Source organism: Dermacentor silvarum, chromosome 5 (assembly GCF_013339745.2).
Source record: "Dermacentor silvarum isolate Dsil-2018 chromosome 5, BIME_Dsil_1.4, whole genome shotgun sequence".
NCBI classification, from domain to species: domain Eukaryota; kingdom Metazoa; phylum Arthropoda; class Arachnida; order Ixodida; family Ixodidae; genus Dermacentor; species Dermacentor silvarum.
Genome location: NC_051158.1, coordinates 81,593,687 through 81,620,568, shown reverse-complemented (window position 1 = coordinate 81,620,568; position 26,882 = coordinate 81,593,687). Strand labels below are relative to the sequence as shown.

The 26,882-nt window shown below is 47.4% G+C and overlaps 1 protein-coding gene across 6 annotated transcripts in view; it reads left to right on the top strand.

The window, feature by feature from the left end:
• LOC119453526 (E3 ubiquitin-protein ligase RBBP6) overlaps positions 1-26,882 on the top strand; it is a 94,914-nt gene that overhangs the window by 7,226 nt on the left and 60,806 nt on the right. For 5 of the 6 annotated variants that reach the window (XM_049668222.1, XM_049668224.1, XM_049668223.1 and 2 more), the window contains 3 exons: positions 6,434-6,678; positions 6,913-7,000; positions 8,849-8,891. In XM_049668222.1, coding sequence (XP_049524179.1) covers positions 6,513-6,678; positions 6,913-7,000; positions 8,849-8,891 — 297 coding nt within the window. In that variant the 5' untranslated portion in view covers positions 6,434-6,512. The remainder of the gene's footprint in view (positions 1-6,433; positions 6,679-6,912; positions 7,001-8,848; positions 8,892-26,882) is intronic. The other variant, XM_037715574.2, reaches the window with a different exon arrangement.

The following is a 26,882-nucleotide window of genomic DNA, read 5'->3' as shown; positions in this document are numbered from 1 at the left end:
AGGACGGTCGAAATGGTGCGTCGTGTCATGCAACGGCATTGAAGTGACCCCGTATTTTTTTCTTCCTTCCTGGTTGCATCGCTGCTGAAGCTTTTCTGATCCTTTTGATATGGATTCTCACTTCCTCAGGCACTCCATCCTATTTCGGGAGCGCACTAGAGCGGAAAATCCCCGGGACATTTTTAGCGGATAACATCTCGTGCATTTGGCGTCATTTTTATTTCCGCATGAGCTTGTTTAAAGTGTTCAAGTTGACGTTACAGGTGCTTGTTTACGAACGTTAGTAATTGAGCTGCAATTTTCAGTTCTTGAAACGACGTTGTCCGCAATCAATGTTGCGGAAAGCGCATTGCGGCTTAACGGTACGTGTATAAAGGGTGTTATATTTAGCACGAGCTTTTCCATGTTTGCTTGTGAGCTTGACCATGTTTAGTTGCGCTGTTTCAGCTTACTTTCAAGATAATCCAATTGGCCTTCGCCAAAATGATGTTGCTACAAATATTCTGTGCGCGGTGACATGGCCTTTGTTAGCGGCTGCCTAGCGACCTGACGTTTTCCCTTCTCTTCTGTCACTGTGAAGCATGGGCAGTTCGTTTCGTATGAACGTAAACCTTGTATCTGTACAGACAGGGCGGATCATATGGTGCAGTATTGTCAAGCTGAGCCATGCAAAAGACGTGCCAAGTATTGTTACCATCGTTGAAAGCTGGAAGAGTTGGTTACTGTCATTTAAAATCATGTTAGCAGTGCTGACAAATACTGGCAGGAAATGCCAAGAGTGCACAGCACTGTTAAATATCGTCAGCGTGCTTTTCTTCAAGAAGGATTACAGGTTGAAATGGCCTGCATACTCGGTAAAATTTGTGATTAGCGTCTCTCACAATTACTTGTTCCTACACATTTTTTCTTCCAATTTTGTTTGACATCACTGTGGAAGGAGTGTGGGTACAGGTATTGTAGCCATTAGGTTCTTAAAGGCTCATTCACACCGGCGACTGACAGTGGTCGCGCGACCAAGTTGGTCGCAAATGGTCGCTTTTCTCGAAAAGCGACCATTTTGGGTCAGTCGCTCACTGCGCGATTTTTCAGTCGCGCGACCGTGGTCTCAAAGCTACTCAGCCAATCAGCGCCGCGCCGAAAGTGATGTGTGTCGTCGTCCACGCCAAATGCAATGTCTGCGTCACGATATGCAGGCTACAGGCCGGTAATTGGTGTCTTGTCTTGTGATTCTGGTACGCAGCAGTTGCATCAACGTGTCGAATGTACGCCGTCGCATTCGCTGGAAGCTAAACAGCAGGAAAAGAAAGCACTACACAAACCCTTTTTCCAGCTGCCGTTCATTGGATGAGCACGCCACCCAAAGGTGAACAGCGGGTGAACAGCTTCGCTTTAATATTATGCACCGAGTAACACGCAATGCGAACTAGAAATTGCAACTTGCTCTCGATAATACTCGTTGTCATGCGCACAAAGTTCGGGCAGGAGGCGGCTTGCGTGGCCGGTCACTTCACGCGAGCGGAGGCACGGGCGCACCCACGAGCGTCTCGTTTTCTTCGGAGGCTTCCGCGCTGCCACAGCTGACACCCCGGCGGAGCACAGCAGCACAGGGACGACGTCTTCCTGTTCGCTCGAATCAAAATCCAGCCATCGCTCGAATCAAAATCCATGGCTGTTGCCAGAACGCGAAACCAATTTACACAGTGCCAGCGAAGTGCGCGCTAACTGCGTAGATCCCTAGAATTCTCGCTGAAGAACGAGAATGTCCGGGATTGCGACTTGCAGGTCGCGCTCAGCCGGCCTTGCCGGTCTGAACATCAGTCGCCTTCGGTCGCTTTTTGTTCGCGAGTCGCAAATGGTCGCGCGACCTCCTCAAGTCGCCGGTGTGAATGAGCCTTTACGCGTAAGGTCTTCTATAATCATCTGTTAACGTCGACTTTTCTGTTAGGGTGAGAGAGCAATTATTTTCTGTGGTTTGCTGCATGCGAGTACAAAACGCACATGTTGCTGCTGTTTCATTGCTTTTAAGCACAAATACATGCAGTTTTACAACAGCCCAGAAAGCATCATGGCAACACACAGGAAGCTCCTCATTGAAAGTTCTCCAAAACAGAAAAGAAAATGTTGGGCTTTGTGGTGTTCTGTTGCTAAGCACAAGGTTGCAGGATTGATTCCTGGACAACATTACAAAGGGTACAGAATGCAACAAACACTCGTGCGCTGTGCGGGGTAAACAGCCCCAGATGATTATTTATTCCAGAGGCCATACGCTGACGTCTCTCTCACAGCCCTTTGTGTTACTGTTAGACGTTTATATTAAAACCCATGAATAAGTGTAAACATTTTGTAGTCTTTGAACTTTAGCTTCTGTTTGTGGTGAATGCTTAGAGTGTGAAAAAGGGGTACGATAGTATCCCGTTATTATGTGAGGAAGTATAAATTGCAGATCAGGTGCCGTTTAAATTATGACGTGTGCAATGTGGGGCGAAATGCAAAAACACCCGTGCACTTAGGTTTGGGTGCACGTTAAAGAACCCCAGGTGGTCCAAATTGCGCATTCCTCCACTACAGTGTGCCTCATAATCAGAGGGTCGTTATGGCACGTAAAATCCCATAATTTCATTATTTTTTTTACTTGTGGAATGTAAGAATGACATTTTTAACACACACTCATTTAACTACACATTGTAACACGTGGTCACTGTGAAGCCCTTTTACATGAGACGGACGTCCTCCGTTCAAATAAGGCCGGAATCTACGAGGCTTGTAAATAGAAGGGGCCTTTCGTATTTCCTGCAACGGTGTGTGCATTAGCTAGCCCTCCATCACAGTGACCAAGATGTATGTCATCTGTCAAGTACGAACTGCATGTTTGTGTATTCACATGTTCTGTTGATCATTCTGGAGGCACTTGGCCAGGTGTTAGTTTTAATTGATCGATGATGTGCTTTTTGATGTGTATATGTGATGTCACTTTTGTAATAAACTTTTGGGTGCGAGTGAGCGCTCGTCACGTAGTCTCACCTCGTCCTTATCCTTTTGCGGGCTTAATACATTCATCTTGACGATTGTACCTGTACACCTTGCTAGGAGAGCATGGGCAAAAATTTTCAAGTTTATCGTGCAGTTGTTTAAGGGCGTCTTCATCTGGGGGTGGGAACATTCCTTTTAACATGAAGACTAACTGTAGCGAGTGCCAAGAAGTAAAACAATTAGCTGTTTTTTCTTCTCTCACCTTTTGGCTAGTATTAACTGGTAGCAAACAATGCTGACATCATGGAAGAGGTAGAAGAAACAATTGGGTTTGAACCACTGTCCATTGAAGGGCTTTCGTGGGGAGCCCTTTAGCCAGTAGGTAATTGGAAGCACACAGTCTGGTTACAGGTTAGCTGTGAGGCCTAACCTTCGAAACACGTGACCCAGAGAGATCATCCACTTGGGAGCTTAAATGCCATTCAAGTGCCAACTTGTTACAGCTTTTCTTTTGACACAGTCATTGTGCTTTGGTGTTAGTGGCAGCACTTTAGCTAGTGGATGTGCTACAACATTTAATTCGGGCAGTTTGAGGTGACAGAGGGCAGTTCGCAGATTTTCTATGGCTTTGCCTGTAGGATTAGGCAGCATCTTTTATTGGTTTTTGAAGAGTAGATGGCAGAGCCTTACAAACGATCTAATATCAGATTATAATCAATTATTCTAACAACAAATCTTATTATAACAACGATTTGAAGGACATCCTGTTACATCCACCTCATTATATCTCTTCAAGGACCGATCATCGCTTCAAGGTTGGTCTACCGTCTTGTCGCACAAAATTGTGTAATGACTCTTTTGTTCCTAGAACAAGCGTCGTATGTGACCACCTTCCCTCCACAATCGCAAGCATTACAAAGTGCCCATCGCTTTACAAAATGCCTTGTAATATTTTGCGATAGCAATTATATGGACACTGCAAAGCAGATTTCTACCGTCGGCGTCGCCGTGAGGTTCCGTATGACGTCAATGGAGATGAAATCGTCGCCGCGCGCCGGATGCTGTATGTGCGAGTGAAAGGGCGCGAGGGACGTGCGCTTTCACGGGGAGTGAACCCACGGCGGAGAACAAATGCGCATTCTGCGCCGTGCTCCCTTAAGGGCTGCAGAAGTAGGCGTCTCTTTCCTCCTTTATACAATCACCATATATGTACAGCAAACGTGCCTTCTTCCGACGCGCGAAAAGCCATGGGGGGGGGGGGGGGGGGGAGGCGACGTTTAGCTGCGGCACCAAGTGCCTATTTATATAAAAACGTTGTGAGGTGAGAAGGTGGTAAAGACTTCCGACGCTGCTCGACGAGTGTCCCGTTCTGATGTGGTCGAAAACCTCCGAGCCGCCCCCAGAGGCTCCGGCAACAGTCACCAACGCCGCACGCGTTTTGTGCGAACGCGGGCAAAACGCCGACGGCGTCGACAACAGTTCTGCGTGTTGCCGGTGCTGCTGCATGTCCAAGTTTATACAGCTAATGAAGCTACTATCATTACTCCGTATAGCTCTCTACAAATTTGTTATCGAATTGATGCTTTGCCTTTCGGGTGAAACTGCGACAACTGTTTTTTCCACACTCCTTTCTGTAGTGCCTTTTGGCCCTGAAAGTATTTTCAATAAATAATGTGCAGGCATGAAATGCATTGTTCTTCGATGGAGTGCATTGTCTTCAACAGTGGCATCACAAATTACTGTTATCTTCTGTCACATATACAGGATGCTGAACAGGGCGGGTATAATGTTAAACTATTACATTTTTTTAAAATTCCAAATCGGTCATTAGCCCTCCGTGATAGGTCAAAACGGCTCCAGCTCTGCCCATGGCTCTCCGGAGTTGTTTTGACCTATCACGGGAGGGCTAATGGCCGATTTGGAATAAAAACAGGTTGTAATAGTTTTACAGTATAGACAGCTTATAACGTAAGTCGCCAGAGTCACAAATATCTGCACTATAAGTGGTACCGCACTGTAACCAAAACAACTATTTTATTGCGATAATGGACACTCCAGACGCATTTCTGCCGTCGCTGTCACCATGCTCTAGGTTCCGTATTCGTTTACTAAATAAATTAACAAGCACGGTGTCACGCGTGCACAAGCAAACATGAACACATCTCGCTCGTTGACCGCGGAAATGAACTGTCAAAACGCTCGAGTGACGAAGCACGGCGAGCGAATAGACCTGCGTGCTATCATGCCTCTCGCTTCAACGCGACCTATAAGCGGCGAAAACACGGTGCACGGCGGACTTTCCCCGTTGCAGATTGCTTTCAAGATAGGGCCAAGGGGATCGTATCGCCAAAGTGGATCGTCGCAGATTACGTCCTGCTTCGGTCCACTGAAACCGTTCCGCATTGCTTTGCCAGCGAAAATCCTCTCCTTCTGTTTGCACCAGTCCCGAATGCAAGTTTCGACTCTTCAAACGCTCGTGATGCGGCCCGATTTCCGTCCGTCTCCGCACACATGATCACTTTCCTTTTAAATGCGGCATTATGATGAACTCTGTACTTCATGCTGATAGAGCAGACGCAGAGAACGTGAAGACAGACGGTAGACTATTGCCTAACCACGTGTACTGCAGCACATGGAGGAAGCTACGGTAGCTAGTCTCGATGCGCGTGCGAGGCGGCCGACGGCTATATGGTAACGCAGATTTAGGGTCATACTCTATTCTAATGTGCACACAATTTTTAGACCTGTTTTATCGGAAAAAAAGTGCGCGTTAGATTCCAGTAAATATGGTATATGTGGCTTGAGGGGAGCGTTTGCCGTCTAGGTTGACTGCCGAACTTTCAGGCAGCCGCATTGTAACCGGTATTTCGTGTCCCGCAACTGCACTATAAGTGATACACGTATACATAGAGTGCTATGGGAAAATTAATGGGCGTCTGAAATGACCGTATATTCGGTCCTGCACTATAAGCGGTTACGTTATAAGTGGTATATACTGTATGTTATAGCAGCCCAAAATTCTTGCTATGCAGTCCCATAACTGCATGCTGAATAAAGTATTGACTGTACAAATGTATTTCGCAAGCACAAGTGGTGCAACTTGTATTGAGCACAGGACTTGCAGGTGCATCCACTGTACAATTTGTTTTGCTAACAACCACATTCAAGAAGTTTGTGACGTGTTCTGGCTGTCAGGACAGCCTTCTTTCAAACCGCTCATGGGTATTTCTGGATATTGTGTCGATAAAGTCGGCTCTGTGCTTGTTACTGTGCAGTATTCGCAGTTTTAAAACAGAGGTGGGGGAAGTACTGCTGCTGCTAAAAGACAAGATCAGGGCCATTAATCCTACATGACCGCTAATCCCTATTGTCTACTTGGCCAAGCAGCGCTTGCCTTCGAAGAGAAATTGTAGTCATGCTGTTGAGCGATGGATGTTAACGTTCTTGCATCTTTTGCACGCAGGCAGGCACCCTGCTCTGCTGTGAAGGACAGCACATCGTCGTGTGTTGAGCCAGACTGCGGGTACCCCCGGGCAGTGACCATGTCGGTGCACTACAAGTTCAAGAGTAGCCTGGATTTTGACACAGTGACCTTTGATGGCCTGCACATCTCCGTGGGTGAACTCAAGAAGAACATCCTTCAGCAGAAGAAGATTGGCAAGGCTGCTGACTTCGACCTGCAAATCACCAATGCACAGACCAAGGAAGGTGAGCATGGGGCACTGGCCTAGACTCATGCACGTGAAAAACAATTCATTGCTGAAAGGGTTCATGTCAGCCCAGGGGTTATCCCAGAAAATAATTTCTGGATTTTTACATGTATTTGAGTAGGCGGCATTGGATTTGGGCCTGTCTGAGCTAAAGCTTCCTCTTAAAATGGCTTGTGGGAAAATATTGTCAACCTGAAGTCCTCAAGTCCCCCTTTTTCCCTCTTTCGTGCAGTATACACGTCCGACGACTACCTGATCCCCAAGAACACATCTGTGATTGTCGCCCGTGTCCCTGTCACCACCACGGGCAGGAAGAACTGGTGAGCTTTGCTGATGTTTCGTTTGCGTTCGAAAGGCATTAACTCAAATATCAAGTAGATCTACAGTGCCGTTAGATTGCCCCCCTACGAGCCTTGCAGCTTGTTTTATTCCGGCCGATGACTTACTTCCCTCAAACTGCAAATGGGGGAAGAGGCTGCACACTCCCTAAATTTTAAGTTGCCCACGATAAAAGGGGTCGTGCAGGTATTCTAAACTTCGCCGGTGATTTCGGCCAATTGCATTGGCCAATGTTAATTTCATTTCGTGTTGGAAGTGCAGTGCAAGTTATTTAAGTGGTTTGAGTACTATTTGTCCCTCGTGAAGTTTTGTCGTAGACACACTTGGTACTGCATTTTAACAGTGGTAGCACCTGTCCCTATCAGTTGAGCTGACCCTAATGTTAGATTTCATTTCCCTACTGCTTTGCATAATTGTGGCTTGAAAATTGCAGCTTGGAAGTTGACGCTTGTAGCCCTGGCTGTAACATGGAGAGGGTTAAAGCAATGGATGGAATGCTGAACCCAAATTTCAATGCACTTCAGGCTATAGTGAACGCATCACATTGCTGTATGTTCTTAGTTTAGCTAGCACTTATGTGTGTGTGTGAACATGCAACTTTGCTCTGAAGGCATGCCATAGCCACTTCTTAGGCTGTAATGGTTTTGGAAATACAGTTGAATCTCGTTCATATGTTCTTTAAAAAAATCGCAAGAGAAATATGTACGATCCAAAGTCACTAAAAAAAATTGTAGTTGACATGTGTGGTATGCGAAGCGTTGTGCTAATGATTGCAGCATGAGATGACGTCCCGTGTAGCCCGTTTCCCACACTGCAGGAATCGTTGCGGCACGACACACTTGACTATTGCCCCGAGAGACGCATTGTCGTTTTAAGCAATGGGAAACGGAAGCCAAATTCACCTGGTGGGCAACGGCAGGGAACGGTGGCGCACTTGGGTTATCGCCTATTGAGAGCATGTAGTACGCTTGCAACGCACTATGCGACACACGCTGCTAAAGGTAGGTGAAGATGCTGGTTGCAATGGGTTGGCGGCAATTGCTGTGAATGGCGACATGCGACGGACTGCGAGTAGGGAGGTTTGCTGGTACCAGAGAGGAAACAGTCCCTGGCGGCATTTTCGTATGACACGGCTGGCGAGTGCTGCAGGGAAGCTGCTGTGGCAAGCCGGTGCCTCGCTTCTTTTCTTGTTTACATGGGATCTAGCCGCTAGAAAAAATACTATTGCAGTGTGGCGATGTACTGAAGTTCGGTTATGGCTGAAAGATAGTGTTTCCCCGGATATAGTAAAATTAAAAGGAAACTGACAAGGACTGAGCAACACAAGCGCTCGCTAACAGTCGAAGCCTTCGGAAAATGTGAATTGATGAAATGAGAATTCAAGGTGTACACATGGGCAAGCATTTGCATATGCGTTTTGTGGGCACAAGGGCACACAAAACAAGAAATTGCCACCAGTCCTTTATCAGACTGAAAGACCTTGCCAACTCAACATTTCCAGCAACCTCGCCTCTCCCTTCCTCGAGCTAACAGATGTATCTGTGAACGTATTAACTGGTAAAAAAAAAGCATAACTGTATTGAGTTATTTCTTTTTTCTTTTTTTTTCATTCTCGATTTGGAACATTGGCACCGGGATATTGGTTTGTATCAACGAGGCTCTACTGGGTATTGAACTTGTGAAGGCCATTGCATTGCTTACGCACGAAGAGTTTATTTTCGTACACTGATCCCTGCCGCCCTTTCTCCTCTCTTTCTTTCCCTTCTCTGCGTGCCTGCTGCCCCCGCGTATCCTCCGTCTGGGGAACCACCCTCGGCGCCACCTGGCAGCAGCAGGGAGCGCAACCGTGATGGCGAGCACTCAGTCCCGGACGTATGTAGCCCACTCTGGGGGAAAAAGTGCACATGCAAAAACCCCTCCTCCTCCTCCTCTACTACTCTTCGTCAGATTTGCGCCTTCTCTGCTCCCGTTGTGTCTGTCTTGCGTTGATGATGATGATGTCTAGCCTTCTATCCCGCCGCAACTTTGCACGACAGCGGAAGAGGGAAGAGTGCAGCCGCCGACCTGCCGACGGCCCCCCACTTGTCGTTGCTCGAGGAGCGCGCTTTACATGTAACGGTGCCTCGGCGCGCTGGCTCCTTTCGCTTGGCCAGGCCTGCCTTGCATGTTTGAGGCACGGGCCGTGTCTTCGCAGCCGTTTTATTATTATTTTTAGTTCTGCGGGTCTTTCTTTGTAGATTAGGGACAGGGGGGGATTGTTTGCTATTGTGCATGCCGAAACATAAATTGGAGGAGCTTGTGTGTTTCGTTCTCATTCGTTACTTTTTTTTATTGCTTTGATGGGGTTGCGCAAAACTGAACAGTGGTTTGACGACGTCTATTGCGCGGTCGCTTTTATTTTATAAAGGTCTTAGCAGAAAGCTATGTGCTGCTGGGATTTATCGAGCTATTCCTACTGATTTTGATACATGTCTGCAACGATGTGTCTCAAGGTCTGCATGTATTTTATTGCACAGTGTGGCTGGTGTTTATTAGCGTAGCTACAACAGCTCAAGGGATCCAGTCTTTTTCTTTCACTTGGTTTTACTGGCTGTGATCCAATCCTTCCTACCACATAGCAGCAGAAGGGATTTAATTACATTTGCGGGTGTACCGATGCTATTGTGGTTGGCTGCAAAATTTTTAATGATAGGCTCTGCTCATAATGTCTTCAGGACAGATGTCACTTGCTGTGATGGGCCTTGATAGACTCAATTTCACAAACTGTGCTAGGTGACAGGGCAGGTGTTGCATGTATATTCCACATTACTTGGGATGCACTTTGGTGAGTGTTGGCACAACAGTACTGCAAGTTCTTATACTCTTATGAGCGCAACCTTGTGCACGTAGAGGTTTCCGAGCCAGGTGTTTGGAGCGTACAAGTTAACTGCTTGGCATAAACACTGGCTGTGCTGGCTTGTGCCTGAAACAGTACTTGTCAGCTTTTAGAAGTGGCACTAAGCCTTTTGCGAGTGCCAAAGCTATGAGCCGGGAATAGTTTTGATTTTGGTATTTCAGTGGCCCAACTTTCTATGTGCTTTTCGGACCATCCTGTTTGTGACATAATGTCTATGGTCCATAGGTTGTTTCAGCGACTGTTCCTGGAGAGTTAATTTTAGCGTGTGTTGTAATATGCAGTACCGCTATGGATTTGAGGGCAGCCTTTTATGCCCGCTAACCATTGTTCCTTGCAAAGCTTTTGGGTGCCTCTTAAGTTTAGAGGCCCAAAATATTGTCTGAAACATTGCATCTGTAGCCCACTCTTTTGTCATAGAAAACACTGCCTAACAGTGAAATCTGAATTTCTTGCTTTCAGACTATTTATTCCTTGTTTTATTTATTTTTTTTCATGATGTGTTCCGCGCCTTCACAAAAGACATGTCTACTACGAATACAGTCGAACCTCGATATAACGAAGTTGTATTTGCAGCGAAAAACTTTGTTATATCGCGAATTTGGTTAATTTGAGATTTCGTTATATCGAGGTTCGACTGTACGTGCAACACTTCACTCCCACCCCGTGCATGCACACATGCACACTCCCTGAACAGAGGGGCTAGCATTTAGAGACATGAGCCATGAAATATAAGCTTATTTGCCACATGAAGTTGTCTGCGCAAGGGAGATAATGGGCCTTGCATCATCTTTACCGTTGAAGATGCGGGGAATGCACACTCTGCAGCATTCACTTTGCATGTTCTCTGCCAGAAAGTGTTTGGTGCGTATGTTTGCACATGTATTGCTGGGCATTGTGTGGTGCCACTGCTTAACTCTTTCTGTGCTGGAAACAAACAAAATCGAAGCAAGTTGTCAAAGTCCTGGTTGGTACTTTTTAAATATGGATAATGTTTCTACAGATTTGATAAGCATTTACTGTAGAATCTCGATTATATATGAATCTCACGGTGTGACAAAAAATACTCGTACTACTCGAAACTGACAAACGTTTCATTGAATGGAGCAGAAAATGAATGCTTTACTTGCAGAGAAAAAAAACTCTGACGTCCTTTGACTTTTTCGTTTTTGTGAAGTCAACCAGCAGACTTTTCTGAAACACGTAAGAACGCTCGCACTTGTCATCACCGACCCTCTCTACGCTCATGGCACGCCTGAAAACGTTGAGCGCGTGCAGCGTTTAAGGGGGGGCATGGGTTGTTAAGATTTCTTGCGTCTTAGGGCCAAATCTGATGAAAATAAATAGGCTTACTTAGTTTTTCGTGTTGATTTCAAACATGCAATAATTTTTCTTGTGGGTTCCACTATCAGCGGACCGTTCAGGAGGTAGACAAAGCTGCCACTCCGTTGTTTTCGGAGACAATGGAAAAAAAAACCTGCTCAGCAGAAAGTGATTATTGCATAGCTAGGTACTATAATATGTAATAACTGCAACACTAAGTTTTCAAATGAAATCATAATTAGCCATTCTGCAGGTGATCAAAATTATTTCCTTGTCGGCTACCACTACAAAACAAAATTAATGAAATGGAAATATTCATGTGTAGGAAATTCGAAATTCTGCTCTCAGCACTTATGCAGATTAGGCTTGCTATTTTATTTAAAAATTTACAGCTGGAACAGCTCAGTAGACACCAGGCATAGAGTGCTGCTGACTTCCAGCCCCTGTGTGCTGCTTTTTCAGGGACTGGCGGAAGTTTTCTGTTGCTCTGAGCTTGGCTGATGCTGCCGCCATTCGACGCCTATCTTTTCAGCCATGTGGCTGCGACTTTGCTAGCTCGGATTTAGACACAGTTCTTTCATTATGCCCCTTGAGGCCCTTCCTTTGCCTGCATTGAACTTTCATACTGCCTTTGGCACAGCAGCCTCCACCGTGAACAAAGAGTGCCAGTCTTTTGGTGCCAGTGCCCGGATCATTGAATGCAGGCTTTCCTTGTTATTTTGCATTTTCCCACGCTGGCAACGTTGAAACAGCTTCTTGTCTGAGAGACGTTCATATATGAGAAGTAAAGCCTGACACACATCAAGAGGACACTTTCAAGGATGTTTTGGAACCGGCTGACCCTTGGCCACTGCAGCGTTTTGCTTGCACCAGGAATTTGGCCAGGTGGACAGAGAGTGGTATTAGCCACATCGTCGTTTGATGTAATGTGCATTGTGGCCATCACTGCTTTCTGAGTGGCTTCTGCTTCTCCTTTGTGGGTCTTTGTGGAGATCAGGTCTGCTGTCAAACGGCCCTTTCCACCAAGACATGTCCAGGGCCTCTGTGTTTTGCCACCAAGTTGTGCAAAGTCGTCCCCATGCGCTTTTGCATGTGATTCAGGCAGTCCTCTTTTTCAATTGGGATATACTACACTTCATCATCTTGGAAAGCAAGATAACTGCGGCTGTCCCCGTCGCAAAGTACCATTGTATACAGCAGAATGTGCCGCTCCAGTGATCGCCTGAAAAGGATGAGGTCAGCTTCCACCTCCATCTCCCTAGCTTTCTTATTAGTGTTCTTTTGACACTTGTGGCCATCCTTCCACGCCCATAAGAAGGGTCACTTTCCTTAGGCCCCGACTTGCACCCAGCACAGAAATCGCTCAATACAACAGTCTAGCACAAGTCCGCTGAACAACTCGATCACGGTGCAGACGTCGATATGGGACGTATGACCACGGGTCATCCACGACCCGTCACACGACGCTGCGATGTTCCCGGTGGGACACATGTTCAGTTCGGCGTAAAGTTCGCAAACTGACCGCGCGCTCAGCCGCACGCGTCAACTTCATCTTCACGTAGCTCTGCCGCGTTTTCGTGTTAAGAGTCTGACGGCCGATTCCCATCAACGAGGAAATGTCATTGAACGCGGTCTGTTGGTTTCCCGTTGGCTGCATGACACGCGTAGCCAAAATGTTTACAGTGAAGGGGTTCATTCGTTCACCACTATAAATACCGACAGTCGCTTCACAGTTTGCGCTCATAAAACGCAGCTTCACGTATGCCCGTCGGTGTTGCTGGCGATGCTCTTGAAAAATAATTAAACTATTCACAACAGCAATGTCTATGCAATGAAAGCAGAGAGTTTTCCACCATCTTACGCACTTCATCAAAACGTTGTAAGATGCAATCAGCTGATCTAACTTATCCGCACCAAGCATCCCAGAATTGTAGTCATCTATCAGCAGCGGCTTCTCGATTTAGGTAATACTCCACACACCACCTCTTCTCTTTTCTTGTGGCTGAAGCATGCTTGTTGGCAGTGTGCGCAGTCGACATCATATGGACAACCTTCTTATCCTTCCATTGTAAATACAGCATGTTGTTTTGTCATAGCCACCGAACATCACCTCTCTTTGCCTTCTCCCAAGACGTGTCCTTCAATTTAGACGGGAAACACCAACGGTCTTTTCGCGTCATTACACAAGCGAGGGTTTTGTGCTCTAGCAGGTGAGCAAAGAAAGACGCAGACTTGTACAAGTTATCCATGTAGATAACATATCCTTGTTCAAAGTATTTGTTGCACATTTGTGTCACCACAACAAATGTTAGTCCACTGGCACTAGCTGTTTCGCGTTTGCCTGCATACACATAAAATTGAATGGAATAGCCAGTCTGTGAATCAGCGAGTACCCACAATTTGTAACCCCACTTTACAATTTTGTCCCGCATGTATTGCCGAATACATTATCTTCCTTTCGACTTCACCATTCTTTCATCCACAGAGAGGTTCCGGGCAGGTTGAAAAAGTTCTGCTGCTGTTGTGTTCATATGTTGCAGAAGCCACAATATGCGGTGCAGTTTGCCATGCAAAGCTACCGTAGTCGCCTCCGGATCAGTGACACTTAGGAAGCGGAGAAGGGCTGAAAACCGTCTCCTTGGCATAATGTTCTGCGGAACAAGCCCTGAAAAAAGCCTACTATAGATGGATGCGTGGCACGTTCACAATCCCCATATAAATTAGAAGTCCAATGAACTTCACAAGTTCGTCGGGAGTCACCTCTTTCCACGATCGATCTCGCTCAGCGTAGCTTGGCAATCCTAAAATATGCATCCAAGCATATTTGTTCGTATTTTTGCAGATGGTACTGATCACTTCTGCCGTGAAGAATAACAAAAAAAAAAAATCGCCCGCCATCGTAAAATGTCTTGCGCAGCTCCGTAGTGCTAGGCCGAGATGTGCTCGTGTCGTCCACGTCCCGTCATAGACAACCGTCACATTCTTTGTTGGTGTTGGCTTCATTTGACTGTACACTTCGCGGACGGCCGCAACAGCCTTCGAAAACACATGTGCCGCAGCTACCTCGCCAGCAGGCCGAAATTCTGCTTTGAGGTGCTTTTGAAATGTTTTGTGATGTAATCCTCTGAGACTCATTCATCACCGACCAAAAAACTCCGTCACATGCCTCCGCGCGAGGGACACGTGTAAATGCAGAGCATAGTGGGGTTCCGTGGTGTTGGTGTTGTTGGTGGTGGTGATGGTGTGGTGGTGGTGGTCTGGGTTGAGAGAGAAGAAAGAATCAGTAAGTAGGTAACGTAAAGTTATTATTTTATTGACATCACTGCGATTCTTATTATTATATTATACCCGCAAGGCGTTCGTGCGATGTGCCGCGTTACGCATGTTCCCGACCGTCGTTAAGTTGTTGTCGAACCACAGCCGGTCGCACACGTCGCAGCTGTGCCCGAAGCTCCGGTCCAGGAACTCGCGTTTCAAGCGCGCGTCGGCACCCCCAAAGTCCTGTTGACATTGCCCGACGGCTTCCGCGCCAGCGCCCTCTGGGGCGACGGGCTCCGCGGCGGCGGCGGCCTCCAGACGACGCTTGCTTGCCGCCGCCTCTCATTCCCGTACGCCGGGGTCCGCGGCCCGACGCTGACGCCTGCCCGCGGCTTCTCGTGCACGCCTGCCCGCGGCTTCTCGGCAGCGCGCCACCTCGCCGCCTTGTCTTCTGCCGCCGTGGACGAAGACGATGGTACGATGTCTTGAACTGGTGCTTCGGCGCTGATGTTGGATTGCTTTGAGGTACTAGTTGAGGTCTTGCTTCCATCGCTTTATATTCCTAGCGCGCGCGTTAGAGGGAGAGGGGGAGAGAGGGCGCGCTATTACGCCAGCACCTGCTGTTGCTACAGTGCTTGCAGCACCAGAGCGCGACTCAACTACGACGCTTTGCGCGCACATGTGCTGCAAGCGTGATGCGGGAGAGGAGGAGTTGGGGGGAGGGCGCACCTGTGCTCGAGCTGTTGCGGACGGACAGCGCACGCTACATGTGAGTTAAAGAAATGCTCTGCATTTAAAATCAGTGAGGGCAGTTGCACCTTTGCTAATTGATTTAATAGCTTGCATGGCCCGAATATTCACTTCAAAAGCCCTGCTATTTTCCATTCGCGGTGATGACCACGCATTATCCGCACCGCAAGCAGTGTAGGTTAGCACTATCTTCAGTGCCAAACCATGCTTTGTTTCATGGTTGACATTGTGGGGGTCTTCCCCAACCCATCGCGCATATAATAGCAGCTGCGTAGGGTTCGGGTGAATAAGGCAACAAGCAACTCAACTCAGTTTATTGCTGTGGGCAGTAAAACACACTTGCAGGGGGAAGTCCGCTCAGTATACAGTAGAACCCCGCTGTTACGTTTTTCACGGGACCGTAAAAAAAACGTAAGAGCCGGGAAACGCAAGAGCCAGGAAACAGGAAAAATTTAGAAATGGGAGTAGTGTTGAACTGCACACAATATTATTTTAATTCTTCGTTACGTGCGACAAAAAGTAGTTTCGCCCGACAGCCGAAGTATCGATTGCGGTGAGCTATACAAAGTAAGAATAGTAGTTTTATCGTCTGTATAAACTTGTAAACATTCGGTTATTAACTAATTAACAAACATGGTGTCAGCGCCCACAGGCAAACATGAACACATCACACTCGATGAGCGCGGACGCTGCAGAAGCGAGCGAAGTGACCTTCGTGCTGTTGTCTATCGCTTCAACCCTAACTGAGCGCCGAGAACACGCAGCACGCACAAAGCCACGAGCCGCCGACGCACCTACACTGCGTAGAATCTACCCCCACGCAGATCGCTTTCAAGATAGGGCCCGCGGGACCGCGCGCGCGCCGCCGCGCAGTATGATGCCAGAGCACAACGCTGCCCGCTACCCCCCCCCCCCCCCCCCCCCCTCGCTCCCTCGCTGGTGCCTCGAGCGCAACAGAAGGAGGCGCGCTTCCTCTCTGCTTTTCTTTCGCGCGCGAGACGCGGTCGTCGGCTCCCCTCGCACGCTTTCACTCGCACATTCAGCATACGGCCGCGCGGCTTCCCTCGCACGCTTTCACTCGCACATACAGCATACGGCGCGCGGCGACGTCTGCTGTATGTGCGAGTGAAAGCGTGCGAGGGGAGCCGACGACTGCGTCTCGCGCGCGATAGAAAGCATACGGCGCGCGGCGACGGCATTATCGCACTTGGACTTTATACGGAACATCTATGAGCCAAAACCAATTTTAGGGCCGCAACGCGTCATAGACATGATCTTTAGATAGCAAAAGCGGATATCAAAGGCCATACTTTTGCTGGCGGAAACCGAAAATACGTAATAAATGTCGCCCCCAGCACTTTGAGCGGCCAATGCCATCGTCAAGCAACCAAGCCAAGTGACATGAAAAGTCAAAATGGCCGCTCGGGCCGGCGCGGTGTGGCAGTTCGCAACGTATGATGCGGGAACGGTCCCACAGTTGCGACGTAACAGCGGGGTTACCAATGCATTGGGTTCTATGGGAGCTGTGCCGGGACCGGCCGAAAACGACGTAACAGCCGGGAAAACGCAGCACCCGGGAACGTAACAGCGGGGTTCTACTGTAATAAGTAATAAAATAGGCTTGCCTCGTCACGTGTGGTAGTCACGCGAACGAGGTCACTCACGGGTTGCAGCGGGTATATCCGTATGGGCAGGTAGGTGTAGTGAGGTCAGAGAGACCCGGGGGTCTCTCGGTCGCGCTCTTTTATACCTTTTTACCTTTTCGCGAGGGGACTGTCCTCGCCTGCCGGATACTTTCCCTCTTCCCGCACAGGCGCGCGCGTCGCGAGAGGCAAGCGAGAACCGGGAGAGGGCAAAGTGCATTTCTCTCGTGTCCGCCCGGCTCTCGCTGCGTGCGCTGTGCGCGCGCAAGAGATGTCCGCCTGGCTCCCGCCGAGTGCGCTCCGTGCACAAGCGACGGTGAGCGCCCGTGGAAGAAGGTGGCAGCGTGTGCTCCCCACAACTTTTAGCCCCATCTGTTTGCACTGCTGGCACAGAGCGCTGCCAAGCAAACTATTCAGGGCCATGCGCTGCACGAGGAAAAACTCCTCTTCGGCCTGAGTTTCAATGCTACTCTCACCTCGGCTCATCAGCGTCATCTTGCGCTCCGTCGCAGACACTGCACTCAGCGACTCTTGAACTGCCGCGGTGCGTTTTCGAGATGCTTCCGGAGACACGAAACGAGGCTCTAATCGGGCCTGAATTGTGCTACCGGTGGTGTTGGTAGTCGGCGTCACATCCTCTTGCGAAGTACTAGGCTGAGCATCTGCGTGCGCACCACGATGAACGGATGTTTCCGCCGGCACAACACACTGCTCCAGGGGTTCCTGAACAGTTTTGCCAATACGCGCGGACGGTGTTCCATCCGTGCTTGAGGTGCTCAGCTGCAAGTCCGAGTCGTGCTGCATGCCACCGTCATTGTCACTGCTTGCAGAAGTCGCCGGAGCAAACTTTTTTTTTAGAGATCGGTGGCTTCGACTTACGAGCGCCAAATTGATGCGCGCGCAGTCTTGCGTTTCTTTTTGAACGATCGCCGGCCCATGATCACAGACGAGAGCCGTTCTCCGAACTAAGGTGGGCCGAGCTTGACAACGTTTTTCGTACGATCTGCAAACCACGCGCGGCTAGTTAAAAAGACACGAAATTAGCGGCTCCTCAGCGCTGTCAGCTGTGGGGTCTCACACGGGCTCTTGGGACAAAGGAACGACAACGCAGTAGTGCTAACAATCAAAAGGGCATTTATTGCACCTTGCATACACTAATACATGCTAGCCGAGTTACAATGCATAGAAAATTCACATGGGCGCGCGACAAATCAAGTCCGACTCACCGCGACCGGATAGCGAGCGAATATGTTCGCCCCATCCTATGACACCAACGCCTAGTCGTTCACGTGTACGATCATGCGAACGGTGGTGCGTTCGAACGATCCGTGTTTGTCCATACCGGTGCCCTGCTCCCAGCCACGCGAGGCGGTCTCGCAAAACGTGGATCGGCGCACGCGCGGGATGTCCACATCGCTCACCGACCCCAACCTGAAGAGGAACCGCGTTCTCCCTTTTTGCGCCCACATAACCCCCCGCCATCAGGTGGCGTTAGCAGCGCAATACTAGCGCCATCTCTCGTAATACGCTGCAACTTCGCCGCCGCAAAGCTACGCGGCGAAGCCGGATTATGGGAGCCATGCGGGGAAAACATCAGGGGACGCATGAGAGTCGCGCATTCCCACACAGCGCGGCGAGCAAGATCTTTCCGCTGGTTGCTAAGGGCAACCACCCGGGAGACCAATGCGGAGCCGCGTACAGTCACGTGGCGTGCGCTGCCAATCAGAAACCGTCGCAAGACCTTGAAACTTTTGCTTGCTGAGCGCTTGCTCTTGCCTGGTGCAGCCGGCCGAGGCACCAAATTTGAAGATGGAGAATCGCGCTATCCATAGAGACCAAGATGGCGGCGCTAGGTTACGCGGTTGCGGAGATATCACGGCTTGAAAAATGCCGTTTTTTCGCTATTTTCGAGAAACTCCTCGTCACCTTAGCTTCGATAAGTATATTTTACATCATTTCTGCAAACTTTTCCGTGACGAAATTTTGAAATAAGATAGAAAAGAAGTCATACAAACTGAAAATGTGATTTTCAAAAAATATATTTTTTGGACAAATTTCGCAATGCGAAAGCCGCGTCCCCCCTTAACACTTTCCGGACCAGGGAAAAACGCAGTCTCAAAGAGTGTTATGACAAACATTTTTAATAAATCGGATAAACAAGATAGCCTCATGTGTTATACATCAAAATGAAGGTAATTGAATGGTCTTTCAGAAGCAATCTAAATATTATGCATAAAAATTATATACATAATCAAGAAAGAGTGTCAAAAGGAAAGTTTAAGCAAAAACCAACATAAAAAAGTTTCAAAAGGCATGCATATACAAGTAAAACTGTGAACTAAAAAAATTTCGAAATATACAAAATGTGTCAAAATGTCTTCTTTCTTAAATGTAAAGGTTTGGTCCACCTATCTATAACTGCCTTTTTTTTAGCTCGCTTCAGCATCAGAGCATTCGTGTGCCCATCACAGCTGATGGCTCTCATGCCACTGCAGGAAACAATTTCAAGTAGTAGTGAAACACAAGTGCACATCACAAGTTCTGCAGAAACAATTAGTTTTTAGTTCAACTTTGTTGCGGTCATAGCACAGCTTGCAGCTTCTGCGCCTTTTTGCCTTTTCTGGCTTGTGGAGCGTTCGTTTAGTGGAAGGTGGTGGAGGAGTGCGAGCTGGCTTGGGGCACCATCGAGGTTGAAAATCTGACAAACAAGTTCTTCCCTGAATGCAAGGTGGTCATATTCAGCTTTTCTTTCAAGTTCGGGGATCTCTGGGTGTGATGCACGGTGTGCTTGAAATAAAATAAAACTATTCACACAGGCAATATCAATGCAGTGGAAGAAGAGTGTTTTCCACCACCGAACACTTCTCATGAGGGCGTTGTAATAGCCAATCATCTGGTCCGATTTATCTACTCCTAGCATTCCAGCATTGTAGTCGTGTATAAGCAATGGCTTCGGTACAGAAATTTGAGCCCAAGTGTTTCCCCCTTTTTTCCCTTCTTTTTGCTGTGACGGTCATGTTTGCTTGTGTGAATGGTGCTCATCATGTTGACAACCCGACGGTCTTTCCATTGGAGGTATAATATACCGCGATCACGGAGCCATCTTACGTCCCCACGTCGCGCTTTTTTCTCCCAACGTGTGTCTTTTAGTTCACCAGGAAATCCTCACCGGTCTTTTCTCATTGTACCGCAAGCCAATGTTCTTCGGTCAATCAGGTGACTGAACAAATTCGTCGATGTGTAGAAGTTATCCATGAATATTCGGTATCCCTGATCAAGATATTCGGCACACAGCTGGCAAACTACATCGAATGCCAATCCATGAGGCCCTGGCTGATCCTGCTTTCCGGTATATACACTGAAACGTACCGTGTATCCAGTGCCGGGATCAGCTAGGACCCAGAGCTTGTAGCCCCACTTTGTGACCTTATCTTTCATATATTGCCTAATGCCCGATCGCCCTTTGGATTTCACTATCCGTTCGTCGACGGAGAGATCACGATGTGGCTGAAAAAGTTTCGCCGACACCTGATTCACATGCTCCACGAGCCACCATACGAACCGCAGCTTCCCTCTCGATAGCTGGCTCTACATCGTCCAAGTCAGCAACATGTAGCATAGTGAGCAACGCTATGAAACGGCGTCTAGGCATTATTCGTCGTGGAAGCAGGCCACTGTAGAGTTCTCCCATGTTCCAGTAAAGCTTCAGCCGCGGAACCTTGACGAGGCCCATGTAAATAATAAGGCCAATGAACTTCATTTCATCCGGGGTCACCTCTTCCCACGAACCATCGGAACGAGCGTGCGTCGGTTTTTCAAGTATTTTCATCCAGCCGTATTTGTTTGAGTTTTCACAAACCGTAGTGATCACTTGCGTAGTGAAAAAAAGAGCGAAGTCAAGGGCCGTCAGATATTTTTTTGGTCCGCTCCTGAGTGCCACGCCCACACAGTCGGTGATGTGTACGCCAGGTGCCCGTCGCGGCGCAACGATGATCCGCTTCTGCGCTGGTGGCAGGACGTCATTGCCATACGTTGTTAAAACCCTGACAAATAAAGATAACACCATAAGAACATGTAGCGACCGCGCAAGCTTGCTCAAGAGCAAGCTGAAAGCAAAAAGAAACTTAACCTTTGTCCACTTGTTGAACTTCCAGGCTGATCGTCCCCTGACTCGCTGTCCGAACTGAAATCTGAACTTCCGAAGTCGTCTTCCGACTCTTCGCTGCTTGTTTCGTCAACGAAATCAGCCGTTGAAGCAGCGGAATCACGAGATCCGCATCGTTTTTCAAGCGCGCCAAGTCGCGAATTTGACGCCATTCTCTCTGTCAGCTGACGCGACCGCACCCGAGATAAACTGCGATTGTCCGTCGCCGCCTCTTGGAAAAAAAACGAACTACTCTGAGAATGAAGGAGTAGTGTTGAAAATACCGCGCAGATGGCGCTACATGTCTGAGCGCGCAAAAAATTCAGTTTGAAAGCGCGTTTGAAGCTATCGGTCATATACGACCGATGGCCCTACGGGCCGGTCCCGAAAGTGTTAAAGCATCGGTCACCAGTGATCGTTAAATAGGCGTGGTAACGAAAGGGCTAAGGGGTACGTGGTGGAGCCGCGAAGGCGTCGGGCAAATCGGTCCTTGACTGTATATACACTGAACTGCACAGTATATCTAGGGCTAGGGTCAGCTAGGACCTACAGCTTGTAGCCCCATTTTGTCCCCTTATCTTTGATATATTGTCGGATGCCAGACTGCCCTTTCGATTTCACCATACGCTCATCCTTGGAAAGATCGTGATGTGGCTGGAAGAGCTTGGTTAACACATACGGGGGCTTCTGGAGCAAATCAACCATGTTCCGGAGCTTTTCTCTTGACTGTAGACTGACATTGTCTAAATCTGCAACGTGTAGCATTGCAAGCAAAGCTATGAAACAACGACACAGCATGATCCGTGGTGGAAGCAGACCACTGTAGAGATTTCCCACATTCCAGTACAGCTTCAGCCGGGAAACCTTCACGATGCCCATGTAAATTACGGGGCCAGTGAACTTTAGCATTTCACTTGGGGTGACCTTCCAAGATCCGTCGGAAGGAGAATGCGTTGGTTTTTCCAAAATGTGAGACCCAGCACATTTGTTTGTTTTCAAATAGTTTTGATGACCTGAGTTGAGAAAAAAAAAAAAAAGTCCAGGGCAGTTTCAAATTTTTTCGATCCGCCTCCGAGTGCCACGTCCACATATTGGACCAAGTATACGCTGGGTTCCCGTTTAGGCGAAAACTATATCCGCTTCTGTACCCTACTGTCTTGCATGCGTAATCATGCGAACGGCAATTAAACTTCGCAGTTCGATATCTTGAAGCACGGATGCGCCAGAAGAATTCTGTGAAATTTTAGTTAAAGCCCCCCGACATCAATAATTACCACCCAGTGAGAGCCCACAGTTGTCAGAACACAACAAAATATATTCTTCAAACAAGGCAGTTACATACACACGTGCACATTTTGTCTAGGCACATCACAGTACAATTCAGATGGGCGTTAACAAAACACAGGAAAATATTTAACGACAAGCACTTAGAGTCCAACACGTAAAGCACAGAATGAATAGGAACACAAGCATCCAATTGTACTCACCCGTGCTGGTCTTGAGCCGGACGATCTCACCGTAGCTTGTGGCAAATCTTGAAGCAGGAACTTCTTCCGGAAATGCAAACTCTCGAGGAACTCGTCGACTAGCTTGCCAGGGAATCGCCTTCCGCAGACGGTCTGATCCCCCTACTGATTGCCGCACGGCGGTTTTATTGCCTTCGGCTGCGTTTCTCGAACGTTCTTTCAGAGTCGTGCTCCCATAGCACGAACAAAGTCTGGTAATCTACACATTTCTCGCGTTTTCGGCCGCGGCCGCCAAAGTCTTCGTGGAGGGTGGTGACTCATCTGTTGGCGCACGCTCACGCTGTAGTACTCCCTCTCTCTCTATGCTGTAACCTTCGCGTATCTTCTCGAAGCTTCTAGTGTCCGTTGATTGCGTCGGCTGTCTGGCGTATGCGCTCTCTCCCTCTGTCGGAAGCTGCCGCGGGCCGTCTTGTTTCCTTGCTGGCTTGAGTGATGCTCAGCGCGTCCTTAAACTATGTGCTCTTTTATGACAGAAGAAATTACTTCACCTCTTCCCATTTATTCACTGGCATCAGGCTTGCAACTTCAGGCATGTAGAATTGCAGGTTCCAGTACATCCGAGAACTCTGCAGACGAATCAGGGACATCCAGAGTAGGGATCCCAGGAATATCTCTATTTCTCCTTCCGCAAGTGAAAGGGGCTTTTTTGGCCATGACTACATGGAATACAGACATGTCTGTTCCATCGTGGTGTAAATCAAGTCTGGTGTGAATATATGCCGGAAAAAGTCAGTGTTTCCAGCGCCAGTACGGAAGTAGGGACATAACTGTTCCCTCTAAATTCCAATGGCACATCATTCAATGTCATGTCCCTATGCTTCCAAATTGGTCTACAAAGTCTACAAACTTTGCTTTCATTTCTTTTAGTCGTCACTTTAGGGGCCACATCTGAGTCAGAATCACAGTCTTTGTTCTCTGTGTCAGAATGCTCTTCGCCACAAACAGCAATTGTGGTGCTTCATACATCTTTAAAGAGCAAAAATGATCTATAGGAAACCAGCGCCACCACAGAGATGCTACGGCAGTTAGTGTGCTGCTAAAATATGCGAACGGCACCCAGTAACGACAGCACGAAAATGTCAGAATATTATGAACAAAGAGAAACGCGCGACTGTATCGACGCTTTCTTCCAGTCGGCGTGTCCAGTCGATGGGCACCCGCCTTCCGACTGATGCGGCCACTCCACTTGGCTACTGTTACGTTAGGCTTGCCGGAGCCTAGTCGTTAGTGGCTGGAGACGCCTCAAAAGTCAAGATGCGCAGTCATTTTGCTGATGCTAAATATTAGCATGATGTCCTAATAAAATCTGTTTTCTCCACGAAATAGGCTGTGTGTTAGATGCTGCTGTTAGCATGCAAAGTTTCAGCGCTGGATCCCTATAGCAAAGCGCCACATTGTAAGTCGCTGAGGGAAATATTAGTACTTATCGGGCAGGTAGTCATCATCTGAGTCCGAGACATCCGAGTCCTCGCTGCCTGATGGAATATCACAGGCCGTGGTCTTCTCCCGAGCTTTGTGAAGGCCGTAGAATGTGGACGAGTTCATGGCGTTGCCGTGCTTCACCTTCCTGCTCAAATTCCTACTATCTGTAACGTGGTAAATACTAGTTTGCGGTGCTGAGCTGCAATTGCGGAGGAAATCGAATAAATTAAATATGGGCTTGAATTGGTCGGACCTTACATAATTTCTTTTATGTACCCATGATAACAATGTAAAAAAAAAATGCCAGTTGCTGTTGCTTGCAGCTCACTTTTGTGTGGCTTCCCAAAATCTACTTCCATAACCTACAACGCTCCACGATAAACCTGTGCAGCCTTATCTTGGAGGCTACGCATTGTTTATATTTTTCTTGGCGCCACTGAACAGATGCCAGCATGTTTCCAATTTTGTTGCTCAAGTTCATGCTGTGCCAGATATGCCACACACCAATTTCGGGTTCTGTGCTGTAGTTGCGGACGAAATTGAGAAAACTAATAACAGGCTTGAACTGATGAGAGCATAAAATATGCCATAATAATTTTTAGCACATTGTATGCCCCCCCGAGTTTCACGTCGCTTCCAAAAATCTACTTTACCGCTGTTTTGTGTATCGCTCAAGAGATGGCAGCACTTACCCATAAGTGCACATAACCATGAGAATTACTCTGACGGTAACACATTCTCATCTGGGCATCTCACACCCGCAAAATATATATATATATAACTGGTGTGTGCCAAATTAATATGGGACGTCATGCAATAGAGGGTTAAGAACTTTCAGACTCCAAACATGCTTGGATAATTTAAAACTGAAGGAAGCTGTCGTGGCTGAGCATCAGATGATGCTTTGTACTCTCTTTACTAAGAAAATGGCGCTTGTGGGACACAGATGTCACCGTAGCATGACTGAATGATCTTTCTGCATCAACAGAGTTGATCGGCATTGACAGGTATTTAAGGGCAATGTAAGAAAGGGTTGGAGTGAGCTGTTCCATCCCTGCCCAGAAAGCTAGAACATCAAAATCTACACCTGGATTTTCTTGTTTAGAAACAAATGGTGCCAAGTCCCTGTCACTCTACTTCACTTCTTGGGCAGACTTCAGGTACACTTGCCATTCAGCAGCTAGGGCTAGGGATTCCTTCCCCAAGTCCAGGCAACACCTGTAAACTCTGACCTCTTCTCTGAGAGACATCCGAGTGCGGAGGATCCAAGGACCTCACACTCTTGAAGAACTTCCAAGTGTCAGATTTCAACTTCCAAGTGTCAAACACATTAGCGCTTTGCTAGCTGCTGCTTTACTCATCGCAGTGTTCATTTTGTTTGCAATCCGATTGGCCACGTCATGTGCGGTGTTTTCTTTCTTCAGTCGTATTTCAATATCTTCCTGTGGAGCTGCTTCCAAATATTCCCAGTGTGCAAACAAAGCATTGTACGCTTTATGACAGGCTACACGCTGACCCTCTGCTACTTTCAGCAGGCTTGCAACTTTTTTACCAAATACTGCAGTGCATCGGATGCTGTACTTAAAGGAGGACACAGGTCTTAAGAACCAAAAAAAAAAAGAGATTTTGCAAGTGTGCTTTTCGAAATCTACAGCTATTTTTTCACCTATCTACCAGGTTTCTTGTTTCTAGAATCAGTATTTTAGCCGAAATAGTAATTTGCACGATGAGTTCACACAGTTATTTTTAGGCAAAGTATACTTTAGCCTGCTAGAAGAAAATATGCAATCTATTTTTTCTTACTTGAAGTAGTTTTTGAGATATTTAACATCTTATGGAAAATCAATTTGCCCAACTTTTCTATGATTTTAGTATTGAATATCGGAGAAAAATTTATATGTGCATATTCTAGAACAATCAGAGATCAACTAGACCATCATTGTAATTTTAGCTCTGTTACAAAAGTTATTGCCATATCTAATATGATGGTTTGGAACCTCAGAATTTATCAGTTGTATTGCCAAACAAAAAATTCCGTCATAAAAGATATTATAATTCATTACTTTTATTGCATGTAGAAACTCATTAGCTTTCAAATGCAACAATAATTGAAATCAGGCTATTACATCAAACCTGGGTAACAGCACGTGTCATCGGTGAAATACAGCTTTTGAGAAAATGCAAAAAGGTGTTCCAAGACATGATCCAGGTTTATTCTTAGCAATTAAAGCAAGAAATTCAAGTCTACTTTGCACTAGAAGCCACCAGGCACAGAATCGCAATTTCTCTTTCATGCGCCTGTTCTTTATGGCATGCCTGAACTTCTCTGTTTTCGCGTGCATCTTGTCAGATGCCACTAGGTGGTGCTGGTCCATATAGAAAGGAATTCAGCAAGAGCTGACACTCCCATAGAGCCCAGCGGCCGAATTGACTGCAGCGCGCAAAGCGGTCGTTATCAATACCTGAACCTCACTTCCGGTTTCGGTTTTGGACATGGGAATTTTGAACGCTAGCTGGCACGCGTTACGCGGGCTGCGCCCATCGGCTTTTTTTTTTTTTTTTAATTGCTCAACCAGCACATGGTGTTGGTGCGGAATCGATTTATTATCTGGCAAAAATTATTGCGAACGATTTTAACAAGCCCCATCGAATCCGTGCCACGTGCAGTTTCACAAAGTAGACTCAAGACGCCTTGTCAAATGAGGAAATGTTTATTTTTCTCTATATAAATACTCGGTTCCGGCCTTTTTGTGCATTCATCCAACGTTGTGACCCCAGATAAGCAGTAGTTGCCATACGAAACTCCACCGGCCGACATCAGCTGAAAAAAAAAAAGTAAATTACAAGCATGTGTCATTTTGGTATTTAGACATAGGAAAACTGCGTGTAGAGGCGAAATGTGCG